We start from the raw sequence: 14,903 nt of genomic DNA, 5'->3' as shown, positions 1-14,903 counted from the left end.
CCATCAGGTCTGAAAACCATGCCACCAGGGTAATAAAACAATTAAGAGTGCCCTGAAGGGGAAGATAATCCTGACAATTTAAGTTAACCTTGAATGCCAATTAGGAATCCTAATTTCCTAGGACAAGTCATAGCTTCAATATGAAGTTCAAAAATTTAGTTCTAGCCATTCCTAACTCAAATAGGCATATTTTTCAGATGGACTTGATAAGTTTTAAGATTTAAAAACCATTTAATGAAAACACTACACAGGAGATGCATTTATTATTCACCTTCCATGCTCCATTCCACAAGAGAACCAGAGACATAATCATCACTACATAAACAGATGGCAGTGGAATGATGAAGAAATAACGCTATTAGATAGCATCCCAGACTCAATGTGAGAATGTGAGTACACTTGGAAGCTGGGGTCAAAAGAGCTGGACATGACTTAATGACTGAACAAGAACAATGGAATTATAAGCCATTTCCATGAACTAAATGAATAAGCTAGTGATTTTTACAGGATGACGGGAAGATAACTCCAATACTAAATTCTAGGCTGTTCACATATGAAACAATATATGCTCTAAAAGTCCCTTTTTCAGTATGTAGTTTAGAACTCTGGAGGTCGTTTTCTCACAAAAGCATCATTACATATTACAGTCAGCTTCCAGGAAAATCCACAAAAGATTAACCCATAACATGGCAGGTGGTCTCTAGAATCCACTCAGCAGCCTTCTCAGCATCCAGTGGCCAGGACTGTAGGTGGTGTAAGTTCTAGAAGCTCCAGGGAAACAGGGTTGCAGCAAGCAACGCACAGGAGGAGATTGCCTGATGGCCAGACTACAGAGCCAGGCAGATCCAGCAGCTGACACCGACACCTGTGGGCTATTTATATTAAAGCACTGCTCATGCTAAAGAATGTCCCCAAACCAACCTCAACTACAACTCCTTCTCTAACTCCCTGTGAGTGATTCCACAGACACACCAGGCTGCATCTGGAAGAACAATGTTCTCAGAAGTCCTGGAGCCAGACACAGAATTCCGTGGGCCTCTTTTCCACCCGGTTTTAAATTAATATCTTCAAAGGCCCTTTGTGCCCAAAAAGATCAAAACAGATGATCACAGAATATATGTAAGAAAGGGTTTTTTCCTTTCTGTTTTTGAGCAGTTAATGTATACAGCTATGTTCATAATTTTGTATACATGAATAAACACAGTTCAACAAGCACATAAATTAAAAATCTTCAAAGTTTTATTGGAGAAAATAGATGAAAATTCAAATATGAGAAGAGGCATAGTGAATAAACCCAAGTGTCAAGATGGAAATACATTTTTTTAAATGTGAGTAAACTGAGTGAAATTAGAATCTTAACTTGTCAAAGGACATTTTCTTTTTCTTTTTTTTATTAACCTTGTCAAAGGACATTTTAATACAACAAAACAATTCTAAAATTTCTTCGAAAAAATTAAGAGGCATGAAGAGCAGAAAAACTACCCAGATAAGAACAGAAATTATAACATATTATAAAATATATATTATATATAAATTATAAGTATTCTAGGACTGATGATGAAGCTGAAACTCCAATACTTTGGCCACCTGATGTGAAGAGCTGACTCACTGGAAAGACCCTGATGCTGGGAAGACTGGGGGCAGGAGGAGAAGGGGACGACAGAGGATGAGATGGCTGGACGGCATCACCGACTCAATGGACATGCATCTGAGCAAACTCCAAGAGACAGTGGAAGACAGGGAAGCCTGGCATGCTGCAGTCCATGGGGTCACAAAGAATTGGACACAAATTGGGTAACAACAACAACATAACACAACAAGCATTAAAACTGTGTGATATAGGCACAAAAGTAGAAATACAGAGTCCTGGAACAAAGTAAAAAGCCAAGAAATAGACATGACTTTTTTTTCTGGGTAACCTAAGTTTCTTCAAAAGGTAGGTGGTGGGAAGGTTTATGCTAATGGTACACCAATGTAGGGGAAAATTAAATTAGATCTATACTTTATGTACCAGTGAACCTCAGAAGCATGAAATATTTCAAAATGATTCCAGAGGTGTACTCATGCATTAACAATGATACTGAAAACCAGTACAAGTTGCTCATAAAATTCTGTAACAGTAAACACAGTCGTCATCATCACAAGGGCACCTCCCTCTGACCTAACTGAGGGAGACGCAGCCAGCACAGAGGTCTCTGCTGCACAAGGAGACACATCCTTTGCCTCTCATCATGACCCCTGCACCACCCCCGCTGCCTGAAGCAACAGCAGCAGGACCCTCACCTGAGGTCCTGACAGAGGACAGACAGGTGGTCTGGCTGTGGTCCAGATCTAGTTACAGAATTTATTTGCAGCGTCATCTGTCAACTGTGTGCCCTCCAGTTACCCCTGTTGTTCACACAAGGGCCTGTGTGTTCCCAGATAGGGGCTGCCACTGAAGAGCCTTCCATGGTGATGTCTTGTCTGCCAGCCAATTATAGTGACTTTCTGGGCCCAGGGCAGAGACAGCTTCTCACCATGATTAACAGCACTGCCTGGCAAGCAGTACTGCCCTTCTTGCCAGGGCCCGTGCCCTGGCTGCAAAAAAGCAGGGAATGCTGCTTTGGTGATGATCACCAGGCTCTCACTGCATCCTTTGTTTGGGCTGGTCACGTACTATTGCTGACCTTGGGCCCTCCTGGCCAGTTCCAGGGCACCAGCTATCTCCCAAGCTCCACTAACCTTCAAACCGAAAAATACTGAGAGTGAAAAGTGATGGAGACATCAATGGCTAGATGAATGGGTGGACGATTTGGAGATGGTCCATGGGCACGTGCTCCCTCAGCTGGTTTTAGAATGTCTCCAATGGACTCTGTACTTCCTAAGAAAGCATGATCACCTTTGTCCATGCTCCATGTACTCTGTTTCTAAGATAACTCCTTGCAACTGATTTCTTGTATAATTTAACTAACACCAATAAACTACACACTTTCCAGACCCCATCTGTACAATTCCTGTATCACAGATACAACATTATAGTATGTAAGCATGAAAAACTATAAAAACTATGTATAATATACCAAAAAGAGCTTAAGATATAATGTCAACATCTTTCTTCCTTTCCTTCTTGCAAAGTTCAGCACGAAAGCCATTAGACAGGGTCGGACAAAGCAAGCATCAGACTGGGAAAGGAAGGCAGCTTCGGCGCGAGGTGAGGAAGGTGTCTGCACTAGAAGGGTGGGGGCAGTGGTGGGGCGCAGAAGTGTGACGCCCAGCGTGGGGCATCACAGCCTGAGCAAGAAGAGGAGGCTCCCAGAATGAGGGGAGGGCAGAAGCGATAGGATACTGCTTACATAACGGGAGTCCAGTTCATCACTGTCAGAAAAGCAGCTACAAGTAAGAAGAAGGAGAAAACTAGAAAGAACTCTAAGGTACTGGGTTGGAATTAGAGGCATCGGTACAAACTCCTGGTTAGAAATACAGATACTGAAATACAGATATTTCAACATATCAATATAAACAGATACAGAAGTATAGTTGTATATGTTATACACACAGACTCACTTTCCCTAACTCTGATGTGAGCAGCAACACTTCAATGAGCAATGAGCACATCTACTGCCCAGATCTTGGCTTCTAAATCCCACTCTCCACTAAAAGGGAGCAGAACTGGTTGATTTCAGAAAAGTAAAAGATGAGCCTGGAATACCTCATTTGTCAGAAAGTAAGGCAGTAATCACAGACAATAGGGACAAACCAAAAGAACACAAAAAACAACTTGAAAGAATTCCCACTGGCCAAATCCAGGACAATTTGGGCATCAAAATAAGCAGTAATAGACAATGACCAAACTTACCAATAAAACAGCAACACATGTAACCTCGCTGATTTAAATAAATTAACAAATAAATAGCAATAAAGGAAAGCTCTTTCTCACAGTAAAAAGCCAACTGATAAGTGTAGAAAGAAGAAAATCGCCACATAGCAGCCATCAGAATAACAATTAAATCGGACCACCTCCCCTCCTCAAAAAAAACCCAACTGATTCCCAAACCAGAGGGTGAAAAGTAGGAGCAAGAACAGAGTATTTATGATTCTGAAATACCTTCCTAATATCCTTATTAACTAGAAAGCGGGGGTGGGGGGTAGATTAACTTTACTGTGAAGTAAGCCTAGCATCCTGCTCCCTAATTAAATGATCAACATGAACACCCTCAGTGACGCAACAAATAGAAATCAGGTAACAAGACGTGAGAAAAATGCAGCATCATTTCTCTACCGTTTGGCAGTTTTCAAAACTGCCAAAGTCATAAAAGTCAAGGAAAGACCAAGGAACATGTCCAGACTGAAGGAGACTAGAGAGACGCGGCAGCTGAATGACGGACACTGTTGGGACAAACGGCCAAGCTCAAAGGGTGTCTGAAATCAGGTGGTGGGAATGCGCCTGTTACTTCCTCAGTTTGGATGGCTGCATAATTCCTCCTGCTTGGAGGAAACACACTGAAGTACTCAGGGACCCTGAGCAAGTAACTCAAATATCCTGAAAAAGTCCTTGCAAACTTTCTGTAACACAGAAATCACCTCAAAGTAAAAAAAGATTTGATACAAGATCCTGTGTGCTATAGTTATAATTGGTCATAAAAAGAATATAAATAAGGTAATAAAATTATTAAAAGAAGCCACTGTGTTAAGGTCTTGCACCTGAAGGGCACTTTTTTAACTTAATATAATTCCTTTAAAGTCATAGTTCCATAGTAGCAGTAACTTTTAAGCCACAACACAGAAGTTTAACTCAACAAGAAGACGGGCATTTTATAAAGAAATACTCCAGCAAAACAGAAAAGAGCCTAATGAAGCTAACAGTCTTCATCCTTTTATACCTAAACAAAATAATTAGTCCTAGAATGCACACGTTCCCCATTACCTAGCCAACTTGTTTTTAAGAAAAGACATGTACGAAGAACTGAGAACCAAAAGCCAATACCTTGATTGAGGTGTGTGGCCTCCGTGATCTGAACGCCGTTCACAGAGCACTGGGACCCACTCAGGGGGATCAGAGTCACCGTACCCCCAACATTCTCAAAGATGCAGTGCTCACTCTCCAAGTCGAGGCCGTGAAGAACTGAGAAGGGAAAACAGAGGAAGAAAATATGTCCTTTGGTACCTGGCGCAATGATTCCCAACCTTCATTTATTTTCTCAATTTGAACTGTGAGGGGAACACTTATGTTTAGTGAGAAAACTGAACTTCAGGAGTTCACAGCATCAACTGACAGAATCAGCTCTTACATGTCACTCAGTGGGGCTGGATATCACCAGAAACAAAGGACTTCATCTTCAGGAAAAAAACGTGAGTAACGCGACTTAGCTGATTACCACTGAGACGCTTTGTGTGAGTCTGAATGAACTTCCTCCTCCAGTTACCCAAAGGTCCCAGTAAAATGGAAGGGGCAGATGGCCCCGTGGTTCCAGGACTTACTGTGACCTCGACACTTACTGACGCTGCATTCCTGGAGCACAAACCAAAGGTGAAAGATGAATGTGGGAGGGCGTGGATCTTGGGAGGCCCAAGAAGTCTCCAGAAGTCCTGAGGTGAACTTGACCTCCACAGAGCTCTCAGAGCATGTGGCTGCCAAGGGCTACCTACTCACCTACCCAACCACCCTCCTGGTGACACATGGCCAGGCAAAGACACAAACACCGGTCACACAAACCTATGCAACTTCAGGCACAGTTCCTGGCCAGCTGCTCAGAAGCACAAACCAAACTGCTTCCACTATGCTCCCCAGACCTACACTGTGAACAGAACTTTTCTGTTTACAGAAAACACGTGTGCTGGGCACTTAGCATCACGTACAACAAACCCTAAGGTCAGCACATAACTTAACGATGAGACGAGCAGGCCTGATGGCTAGTTTCACCCAGAGACTTCCAGGAATTGGTTTCCAGCTCTCCCAAGTTCACGATAAACAGTAAATACATGTAGACTTGATGAACAGCCTACACTGGGCAAGAAAGCAAGTTCATTGCCAGCATTTCTAAAAGCCAGCTGAAAAGATACAATTCTTCCCCCACCAATCCCCACCTTGCCCGCTCCACCACACAGACAGACACACACTCCACCATCACCACATGCACACTCTGATTTACTCTATAAAGCCTGGCAAGACCTCACCGGGCTCAGGGGTTACAGCTCTGGTTAGCCGGGTACCTCACAGAGACTGTGGGAAAAGCCAGGAGATGCTGCTCTGCGTGTGTGAATGCTGGGCTTGTGTGTATCTTCTGTCCTCACCTATGTGCAGGTACGTGCCAAGTGCGAAGGATTTCCCGTCAAAGGATCGTGTATCTTTTTTCTGTACCTGTTAGGATGTCTGCACTGCGACAAGAGGTGAGTGGTTAGAACAGCCCACCTGAAAGAAGTGGCTGAGGACAGAAGGCACGTGGGCATGGGGAGAGGATTCGCAGCTCCATTCTAGTCACTAAACTAAGCGTTCGGTGTTGGTCATTTGAGCTGAGTTCAAAATTATGGAAATACCCATTCTGATCAATGCTGCATTTGAAATGTTTCCTTTTTTATAATTACTTCAAAGTCAGTCATTCAAAAGCAAGTTCATTGAATGATTTCTTAAAAACCACTGGGGAGAGGAAGCTGATAAAGATTCTCACCAATATCCTGTTCTGTCGAAGCATCTTCTCTGCCGACATGTGTCTGACCTTCCTAGGGAGAAAAGCCAAGCAAAATTTATTAGTAAGAACATGAAGAACAGTCTCTTCTCCATCTTTCATGGAAGCCCCAGAAACCTGCTGACAGGTGGGCGAGCTCTGGCCCAGGCAGAGTCCCCTGAGGCTCTGTAAGCACAGTGCGTGGTGTCCAGAAAGGGACACAGGACTCCTGAGGCTCGGGGCTCAGCAAGGCTGGCCTCCTGTTTCGGCATCAGTAACCTGCCCGTGACTGCAATTCCACGGCTATTCCCAATCCTTTCCAACAAGTCTCTCCTCCAGCGGCCAGGGGTTTCTTTGTGTCTAAAGATATGGTTTAGGGGAGCCCGCAAAACACAGTATGATACTCTTTCCATTGTAAGTCATGGATCAGAGAAAAGATACTGAAGTCAAGGTTACAGAGCCCACCACTGATGCAGATGAGGAAATTCTTATGTTGTGAAAGGGCTACTCTGTTTGGGAGCAGGCCCAATAATGCAGGCGGGACCTGGTGGTTCAAGAATCTACCTGCAACGCAGGGGGCCCTGGTTCAACCCCTGGGTCAGGAAGATCCACTAGAGAAGGAAATGGCTACCCACTTCAGTATTCTTGCCTGAAAGATCCCGTGGACAGAGGAGCCTGGTGGGCTACAGTCCAAGGGGTCGCAAAGAGTCAGGCATGAGTGAGTGACTTTCAGACACAACTTCATAACTAACCTGAGGGACCAGAAAACTGTACACACAAGCAATCGCAGTTTAGGTGCTGGTAGCCTTTCTTCCTAAGCCTGTCTTTTTGTTCCTTACCTCCCTCTTACTGGTTCTACAGATTAGAAGGCAAAGGGAATGGATCTTCATTTAGCTGTAGGATGACATAAAACAGGAATTCCTAATACCAGAGAATCCCAACGAACCAGTGAAACTCCCCAAAGAGCTTGAGGATTTGTTGTGCATTCTTTACTCTCACAGCGTGTTCACGGACACGGAGTATTACATTACACCTTGCCAGTGTCCGAGGGAAAGCGGAAACCAAACTGAGAAGGTTCCAGGCAAGCAGTTTCTACCTTCAAGTGATACAGGATCATGCCAGTGCTCAGGAGGTCGTCATAGATGCCGATCAGATGGGGCAGCTCGGAGTCCAAAACAACCCCAATCCCTTCCTTCCTTAGGGCCAGAGTCTGTTCCTGGAATTAGGAGGGAAAGAAAAGGAAGAGGTTACTTTGGGAAAAGAGAACTTCCTGTCAGATGCTCACTAGACTTTACACAGGTTTCTCCACTGGGTCAGTGGTAAAGAATCCACCTGCAGTATAACAGCCGAAGGAGACAGGGGTTCAATCCCTGGGTGGGGACGATCCCGTAGAGGAAGCGACAGCAACCCATTCCAGTATTCTTTTTTTTTCACTCTGGTATTCTTGCCTGGGAAATCCCATGGACAGAGGAGCCTGGCAGGCTACAGTCCATGGAGTTGCAAAAAGTCAGACTGACGGCACGAGCATGAGCATGGAAGTGTTAAAAATGAGCGATGTTTTTACCGCTCATGAGAAAAACTGCAAGAAAAAAGGATCATAAACTTCGTGCTGAAACCCTGGCATATGGTGGCAAAGCGAGCTTGGAACATATAAAAAGCTCAATATAAAATGAATTACATTTATTGCCAGATAAAGATTCATATACATATGTATAAATGCACATACACACACTCACACGAAGCTAAGCTCAAATCTTGCCTTCCTGAGGAAGGGGTCCAAGACCAGTCGACTACAAGGTAATCTTTCTCCCACTTCAGAACCTTTATTTCACTTAATACCTAGATGTCTCCTGATTCACTGGTTCTTCTTGCCGGTGACTAGGGTCAAACTCCGCATGTCTATGACAGCAACCCCTTCCTGTGCATTAACTCCCATGGACCAGAGGTGGCTAACCCTCGGAGCCCTGCACCACCTTCTACCCACTGACCATTCCCACCTGCTAAGGGCTCCCACCAACCACTGCCACCACTTCCCTTGGCCCTGCACCGCCCCCCAGCTACCGCCAACTTCTCTGTGCCCCTTCAGAGGGAATCACCTCCAAAGAGTTCCCTACTTGTGGTCCTCCAGGTCCTCCCTGACTCTTTGCTCCCAGGGACTCAACTGTCTCCTGAATTTACTAGCAATCTACACAGTCATCCCTGTATATCCTAGAGGGGGCTGGTTCCAGGACCTCCTCGGATGCCAAGATCCAAGGATGTTCATATCCCTTATGTAAAAACACATGATTTGCATATATTCTACACACATCCTCGCTTACACTTTAAGTCATCTTTAGATTCCTTATAACACCTAATACAATGTAAATGCTACGCAAGTCATTGCAAACATAATGAAAATGCTATGCAAATATTTGCTGGAGCAAGGCAAATTCAAGTTTTACCTTGGGGAACTATCTGAAATTTTTTTCCCCCAAACATTTTTGATGAGTGGTTGGTTGAATCCATGGATGTAGAACCTACACACACAGAGAGCTCAACTGCATGCTAATGACGCTAAAACCTCAAGTTAAGGGGAAGGCAGACCTCTCCCTTAAAACTCCCCCATGTGTACAAACCTCCCTGCCTTGATATACCTGTCGCAACGCCAAGCAGGCAGCTCAAACTTAACACCTCAAAAGATCAATCCTTGATTCCCACTGCCTGCCACACCTGCGCACTAGCCCTTCTCAATAAATGCCAATCTTTCTTACAGTTGCTTGGGCCAAAAACTAGGCTGTCCTACTGTTTACAACAGCCAAGACGTGGAAGCAACTGAATGTCCATTGACAGAGGAATGGATTATGGAGATGTGATACATATATCATGGACTATTAGTCAGTCATTAAGAAGAATGAAATCATGCCATTTGCAGCAACATGGATGGATCTGCTGCTGCTGCTGCTAAGTCACTTCAGTCATGTCCTACCCTGTGTGACCTGACAGACAGCAGCCCACCAGGCTCCCCCATCCCTGGGATTCTCCAGGCAAGAACACTGGAGTGGGTTGCCATTTTCTGCTCTAATGCATCAGAGTGAAAAGTGAAAGTGAAGTCGCTCAGTCGTGTCTGACTCTTCGTGACCCCATGGACTGCAGCCTACCAGGCTCCTCCGTCCATGGGATTCTCCAGGCAAGAGTACTGGAGTGGGTTGCCATTTCCTTCTCCAATGGATGGATCTAGAAAATATTATATTAGGTAAAATGAGCCAGACAGAGAAGGAGCAATATCATATGACATCCCTTACATGCAGAATCTAAAAAGAGAAGATACAAATGAACTTATTTATAAAACAAAGATTCACAGACTTAGAGAACAAGCTTATGGCTGCCAGGGAGAAGGATAGGGAGAAGAGATAGTGAGGGAGTAACTAACACTACACATACACTACACACTGCTATATTAAAATGGATAACTGACAAGGACCTACTGTATAGCACATGGAACAGTGCTCAATGTTATGTGGCAGCCTGGATGGGAGGGGAGCTTGAGGGATACATGTGTATGTATGGCTGAGTTCCTTTGTTGTTCATGTGAAAATAACACAACATTGTTAATTAGCTATACCCTAATACAAAACAAAAAGTTTAAAAAAAAAAAAAGCTATCCTTTGCACATGCCTTTCTCTAAACCCTTCAACACTCACTATTGACTCTAGCTTCAAAATATGCACCCAATCCAACAACAAACCACAGCACCACACTGCTCCCAGGCCCCAAAGCACCAGCACCTCCAGCAAGATGGCCGCGGTATTTCTGGTTGCTCCAGCCCGTGCCCAACCCAGGGTCCACGCTCTCCTCTGCAGCCAGAGGGATGTTAGGGCAGGCCACTCCTCTGCTGGGGTCAATTATGCAGCCTCCTTTGCTCTGCCAAAGCCAAAATCTTTGCAAGGTTCTACGAAACTCCGTGTGACCTCACCTCTCCCTGACCTCCTGCCACTCGCCCCCAGCACCCTCCTCCCCGGGAACCCCAGCTCCCTGCTGCTCTCCGAACCTGCTCCCACCTCAGGGGTTCCTAAGGGGGTTCCTTTTACTTTTGTGGCCACTGTTCCCTCTGTTCTTATTTACTCTTTCCCTTTCCCGACTAGGTTTTCCAATCTTGGCAGCACCAACATTTTGAACCAGATGGTTCTCCGCATGCAGGGCCGCTCTGTCCACTGTAGGAGCCTTAGGAGTGTCCCTGGTCTCTGCCCTCCAGGTGCCAGTGAGACATATCCCTCCCCCAAGGCTGTGAGATGTCCCCAGACACCGAGAAATGTCCCCTGGGGAACGAAATCTGCCTCAAGAGAGACTGAAGCAGGAGAGACTTGCCTTCAATGCACACAAAACGTGGCCCTCACTTCCTCAGGGCTCTGCTCCAAAGCCTCCTTCCCCACCACCCCATTCAAGACAGCAGTCCCTAATCTCCTACCCCGAGTTGTTTCTCTCTTAGCAGTTACCACTCTCTGCACGTTATATAAGAGCTTATCCCTTGTCTCTCAACTAGAATGTAACCCAACGCCTAATTTCATGTCCATTACAGAGATGCTCCTCAGTGAGGATCTGTCAAATGAGCGAATGAGTGGGCAGACACTCGGAGAAAGGCAGGCAGGAGGGTCTCGGGGATGAGACTGGGAGGCCCCCAGGCCCATTTGCCCTGAGACAGCAGACTGGAAACCCAGGTTTCAGGGCACAGGCGGAAAGTGGACAAACTCCAGCAGAATGAGGTGGAAATACCAGCCTGCAGGCCGGGCTGGGCTAATGAGACTGCGCCCCATCCCAGAGCACAACACCGAGCTCAGTGACCACAGGCCAACGGGAGCAGTGGAGGAGCCAGTCCCGTGCTGCTGATGGGGGCCCTGGGGCAGGGGTGCTCTGAGTGAACACCTCCCTCACCCCCTCGTGCGGCCGGACATGCTGAGCACACTCCAGTTCTGGACTCCGAAGCCCAGCACAGCCCGAAAAGAGCTGGCACTCCTCACATCCCTGGATCGAATAACTGCATCCTGTGTCATTTAAATATTGCATCAGAGCCTCCACCACACGCATGCAGAGCTGGAGTCAGGCCAGAGGGTGACGGAGCGGAGTGGGAAAGATAGATGGTTAAAAAAAAACAAAAACATAAAAATCACCACTTGAGAGAAAGCAATTTAATTTAACAACCATTAAATAGATACGCAGAGGAAATGACCAATGCATAACTTAGATTCAAGAAAAGGAAATGAAGCGTATCATTGTTCTTCAATTACTCCTCTTATCAGCCGGGCTCCCTCACCAGGCCCAGAACATCAGGCTGAGAGGCCAGGACTTCGTCTTCCCCATTCACCACACCAAGGCCCTTGCAAATCCTGGCTGAAATGAACCCTCAATATACCGACCCCAACTCCTGCTTCTCCGGCAGAATTCAAGCTTTTTCTCTTGCCATAAAGTGGAAAGTTTGTGATTTTTTTTTTAAAGATATATATTGCAGTGGAGAATTTAATCATACAGCCTCATTTCATAAAACAAGGTCCTCCCTGGCAGGCCTGGTAGCTGTGAACTGTGACGACACTGCACTCAGGGCAGGCGGCTCCCGGCCATGGACTGTGCCCAGTCGCCAGGCTCTTGTGGAAAGGAGAGGAGAGACTGTTCTCCGAGGTCCAGACACACAGTATTACCCTTCTCCATCAAAGTACACAATAACCCAAAAAGGAGAGTGGTGGGGGGGTGTTTTAAACTCTCACAGCTTCCACTCACTCAAACTAGAGAGACTGTTTAGAATACATCCCGGCGTAGTTTAACATTCTGTTTTTTAACCCACTGGAAAACATGCTCTTTTTCCCTCCTTAAAATAAGTCTCATACACAGATTTTAAAAATCACTTTAAATTTGTAACTTCAGAGCCGTTAGGTCAAAAGCATTACTTGTCTCATCCCCAGCACGTGCGCGCACACATACATACACGCACATTCTCTCTCCCTCTCACACACGCACACATTTTCTTCCACACATAGAAGGGGTAAAACCTGAATTAACAGAAAGTCTCTGAGGATCGGGGGTGGGGGCAGATGAATTTATGATTAACACTGCCCTAAAGCTCTATGACATTCAAGCTGCAGTCACTATATGATATTATAAAAGTGTCACCTCATAAAACTAAAAACGAGGGTTTAAATTATTGCTTGAGTGAAAAAGTAATTTCAGACAAAAATATCTATCACGTATAAAATATTTATTGAGTGGCATCTACTGTTATACATAATTGATGAAACACCTCTTTCAGATAAGATGGAATATTTAACAGAGCAGAGCTGGCAATCCCTTTCCCAACACCAGGCACACGGGGTTCCAAAGACAGAATGTGGTCAAAGATGTATGGATGCACATATTCTGTATTGAAACAAAGCTTCTGACAACCAGTGTTTGAATAAAAAGGAAACTATAGCCTGACAAAAAGTATAAGAAGATAGAATCCACTTAAACATGACGCTCAGCACATTTCCAAAAATATGTTCAAAATGATTTTCTTCAACCCTGAATCTAACACCTGTGTCAGGGACTTCCCTGGTGGCCCAGTGGTTAAGGAGCCACACTTCCAAGGCAGGGGGCCTGGGTTTGATCCCTAGTCAGGGATCTAAGATCCCACATGCCTTGAGGCCAGAAAACCAAAACAGAAAACAGAAGCAATGCCGTAACAAATTCATAAAGGCTTTTAAAACGGCCCACATCTATAATAAAATTTTTTAAAAATCTTCAAAAAAAAAGAAAAACCTGGCCCCAGCAGTGCCTCCTCTGGCATGACGAGGGATTCAGGTGAGGAGCAGGCACGGCTGCCAGGGTTACAGTGAGAAGCCACAGGGCCTGGCTCACTGGCATGTCCCATGTGACTCCACACTCCTTGGTTAAGACTCAGCAGGAATTCTCCCTGTTTTCATCACAACCACATCCTTAATATCTAGCCCTGTGCCTGCCAAAACACAACAGCCTTCCCGAAAAAGTAGGTGAAAATCAAGACAAACGCTTGTCAATAAGAAAGCTTGTTTCTCCCTCTTGAGAAGCCTTCCTGAGAGCTAGGTCTTGCCTGGGAAAGACTGGGAAAGCTCTGGCAAGGTGTCTGCTCCACCTGAACTCAGAGTTCCAGAGGGACAGAAACTGTTTCCCCACACCGAGTAGGTGGGTGAGCAGGGCTCACCAGGCACCCAGCAGTCACTCAGTCACTGTTGATTATTTGGCGCTGTAAGTAGTTGGTGGTTTTACATGTTTGTTGTTGTTGTTGCTAGCCAAGAATTAAAAGCCAGGCTTTTTTTCTGGTGAAAATTCTGTTTATGAAGAATCACGCGTTTCACTAACTAGAATTGTGTGGAACTGCCTCACAGCAGACTGTGCACTTAACTTCCGCAAACCTGACTATAACAGCAGAAGAGGAGGGGGTGCCATGATGGGGGCTTAGAGAACCTGGCTGGCTTGCGTATGAGGAGGAGGGAGGGAGTCAGGCGGATGGGAAGACTCTTATTAAAAATAAAATTATCTTCTAGCATAGATGCTTTTAATTAAAAAAAACACACCTGTATGTGATTTCATTTGAACTTAACAAAAGGAAAAGCAACTGAAGTAGTATACAAACTGGCATTCACCCAGAAGCTTCAGTTTCTTGTATATCCTTGTGCACAAAGAAGAATCCTGTCCATGTAACTGAGGAAGGAAATAGCTGCCAAGATAGCCAAAGTCGATGAAGCTTGTACCTGTCAACTGCCTGCAACACCATCCCACCTTCCTGCACCCTTTGTTCACATAACCTGGCCCGGCAGGGATAAAAAGGAGTAAAGATCTCCACTTTCCTCCAGGAAATAACTTTTTATTCTCACTGTGTTCCCAGAGAGCACAATGAGGTGAAGAAAAACCACCTTTGCTGCCTAGAGGCACATCCACGTCCCTGCAAGGCTTCCTGGTAACGTGTAACCTCCCTGTGAGAGCTCTACTGATGCTCTTGGACTCGTAAGATTTTAATTACAAACACAGGGAAGGGAAGGAAGAGCCTGTGAGAATCCAGGACTGACTGGAAATACCTGCACTGAAAGCGTCGGGCAGGTACCGCAGACCCAGACAGGCCAGGGAGGGCCGGAAACCACCCTTGTCCCAATGATGAAGGAGAGAGATGGTTCTGGGGAGAAGAAAGACTTAGCAATCCACAGGCTGAAGAAGGAAAGGAAGGATCAAGTGGGGCGACCTCGACGTCACCCTGACCCTCCCTGTGCCTCTAAGCCCCCTGCG

General features: G+C 45.5%; 1 protein-coding gene across 7 annotated transcripts in view; it reads right to left on the bottom strand.

Annotated features, from left to right (window-relative positions):
• The window catches only part of KIF16B (kinesin family member 16B), a 282,011-nt gene that overhangs the window by 136,381 nt on the left and 130,727 nt on the right, over positions 1-14,903 (bottom strand). For all 7 annotated transcript variants that reach the window (XM_043480090.1, XM_043480091.1, XM_043480093.1 and 4 more), the window contains 3 exons: positions 7,738-7,857; positions 6,645-6,696; positions 4,964-5,101 (listed from right to left, as the gene is read on the bottom strand). In XM_043480090.1, the coding sequence (XP_043336025.1) occupies positions 4,964-5,101; positions 6,645-6,696; positions 7,738-7,857 (310 nt within the window). The remainder of the gene's footprint in view (positions 1-4,963; positions 5,102-6,644; positions 6,697-7,737; positions 7,858-14,903) is intronic.

This window comes from Cervus canadensis, chromosome 10 (genome assembly GCF_019320065.1).
Source record: "Cervus canadensis isolate Bull #8, Minnesota chromosome 10, ASM1932006v1, whole genome shotgun sequence".
NCBI lineage: Eukaryota > Metazoa > Chordata > Mammalia > Artiodactyla > Cervidae > Cervus > Cervus canadensis.
This window is presented reverse-complemented; position numbering and strand designations above follow the sequence as displayed.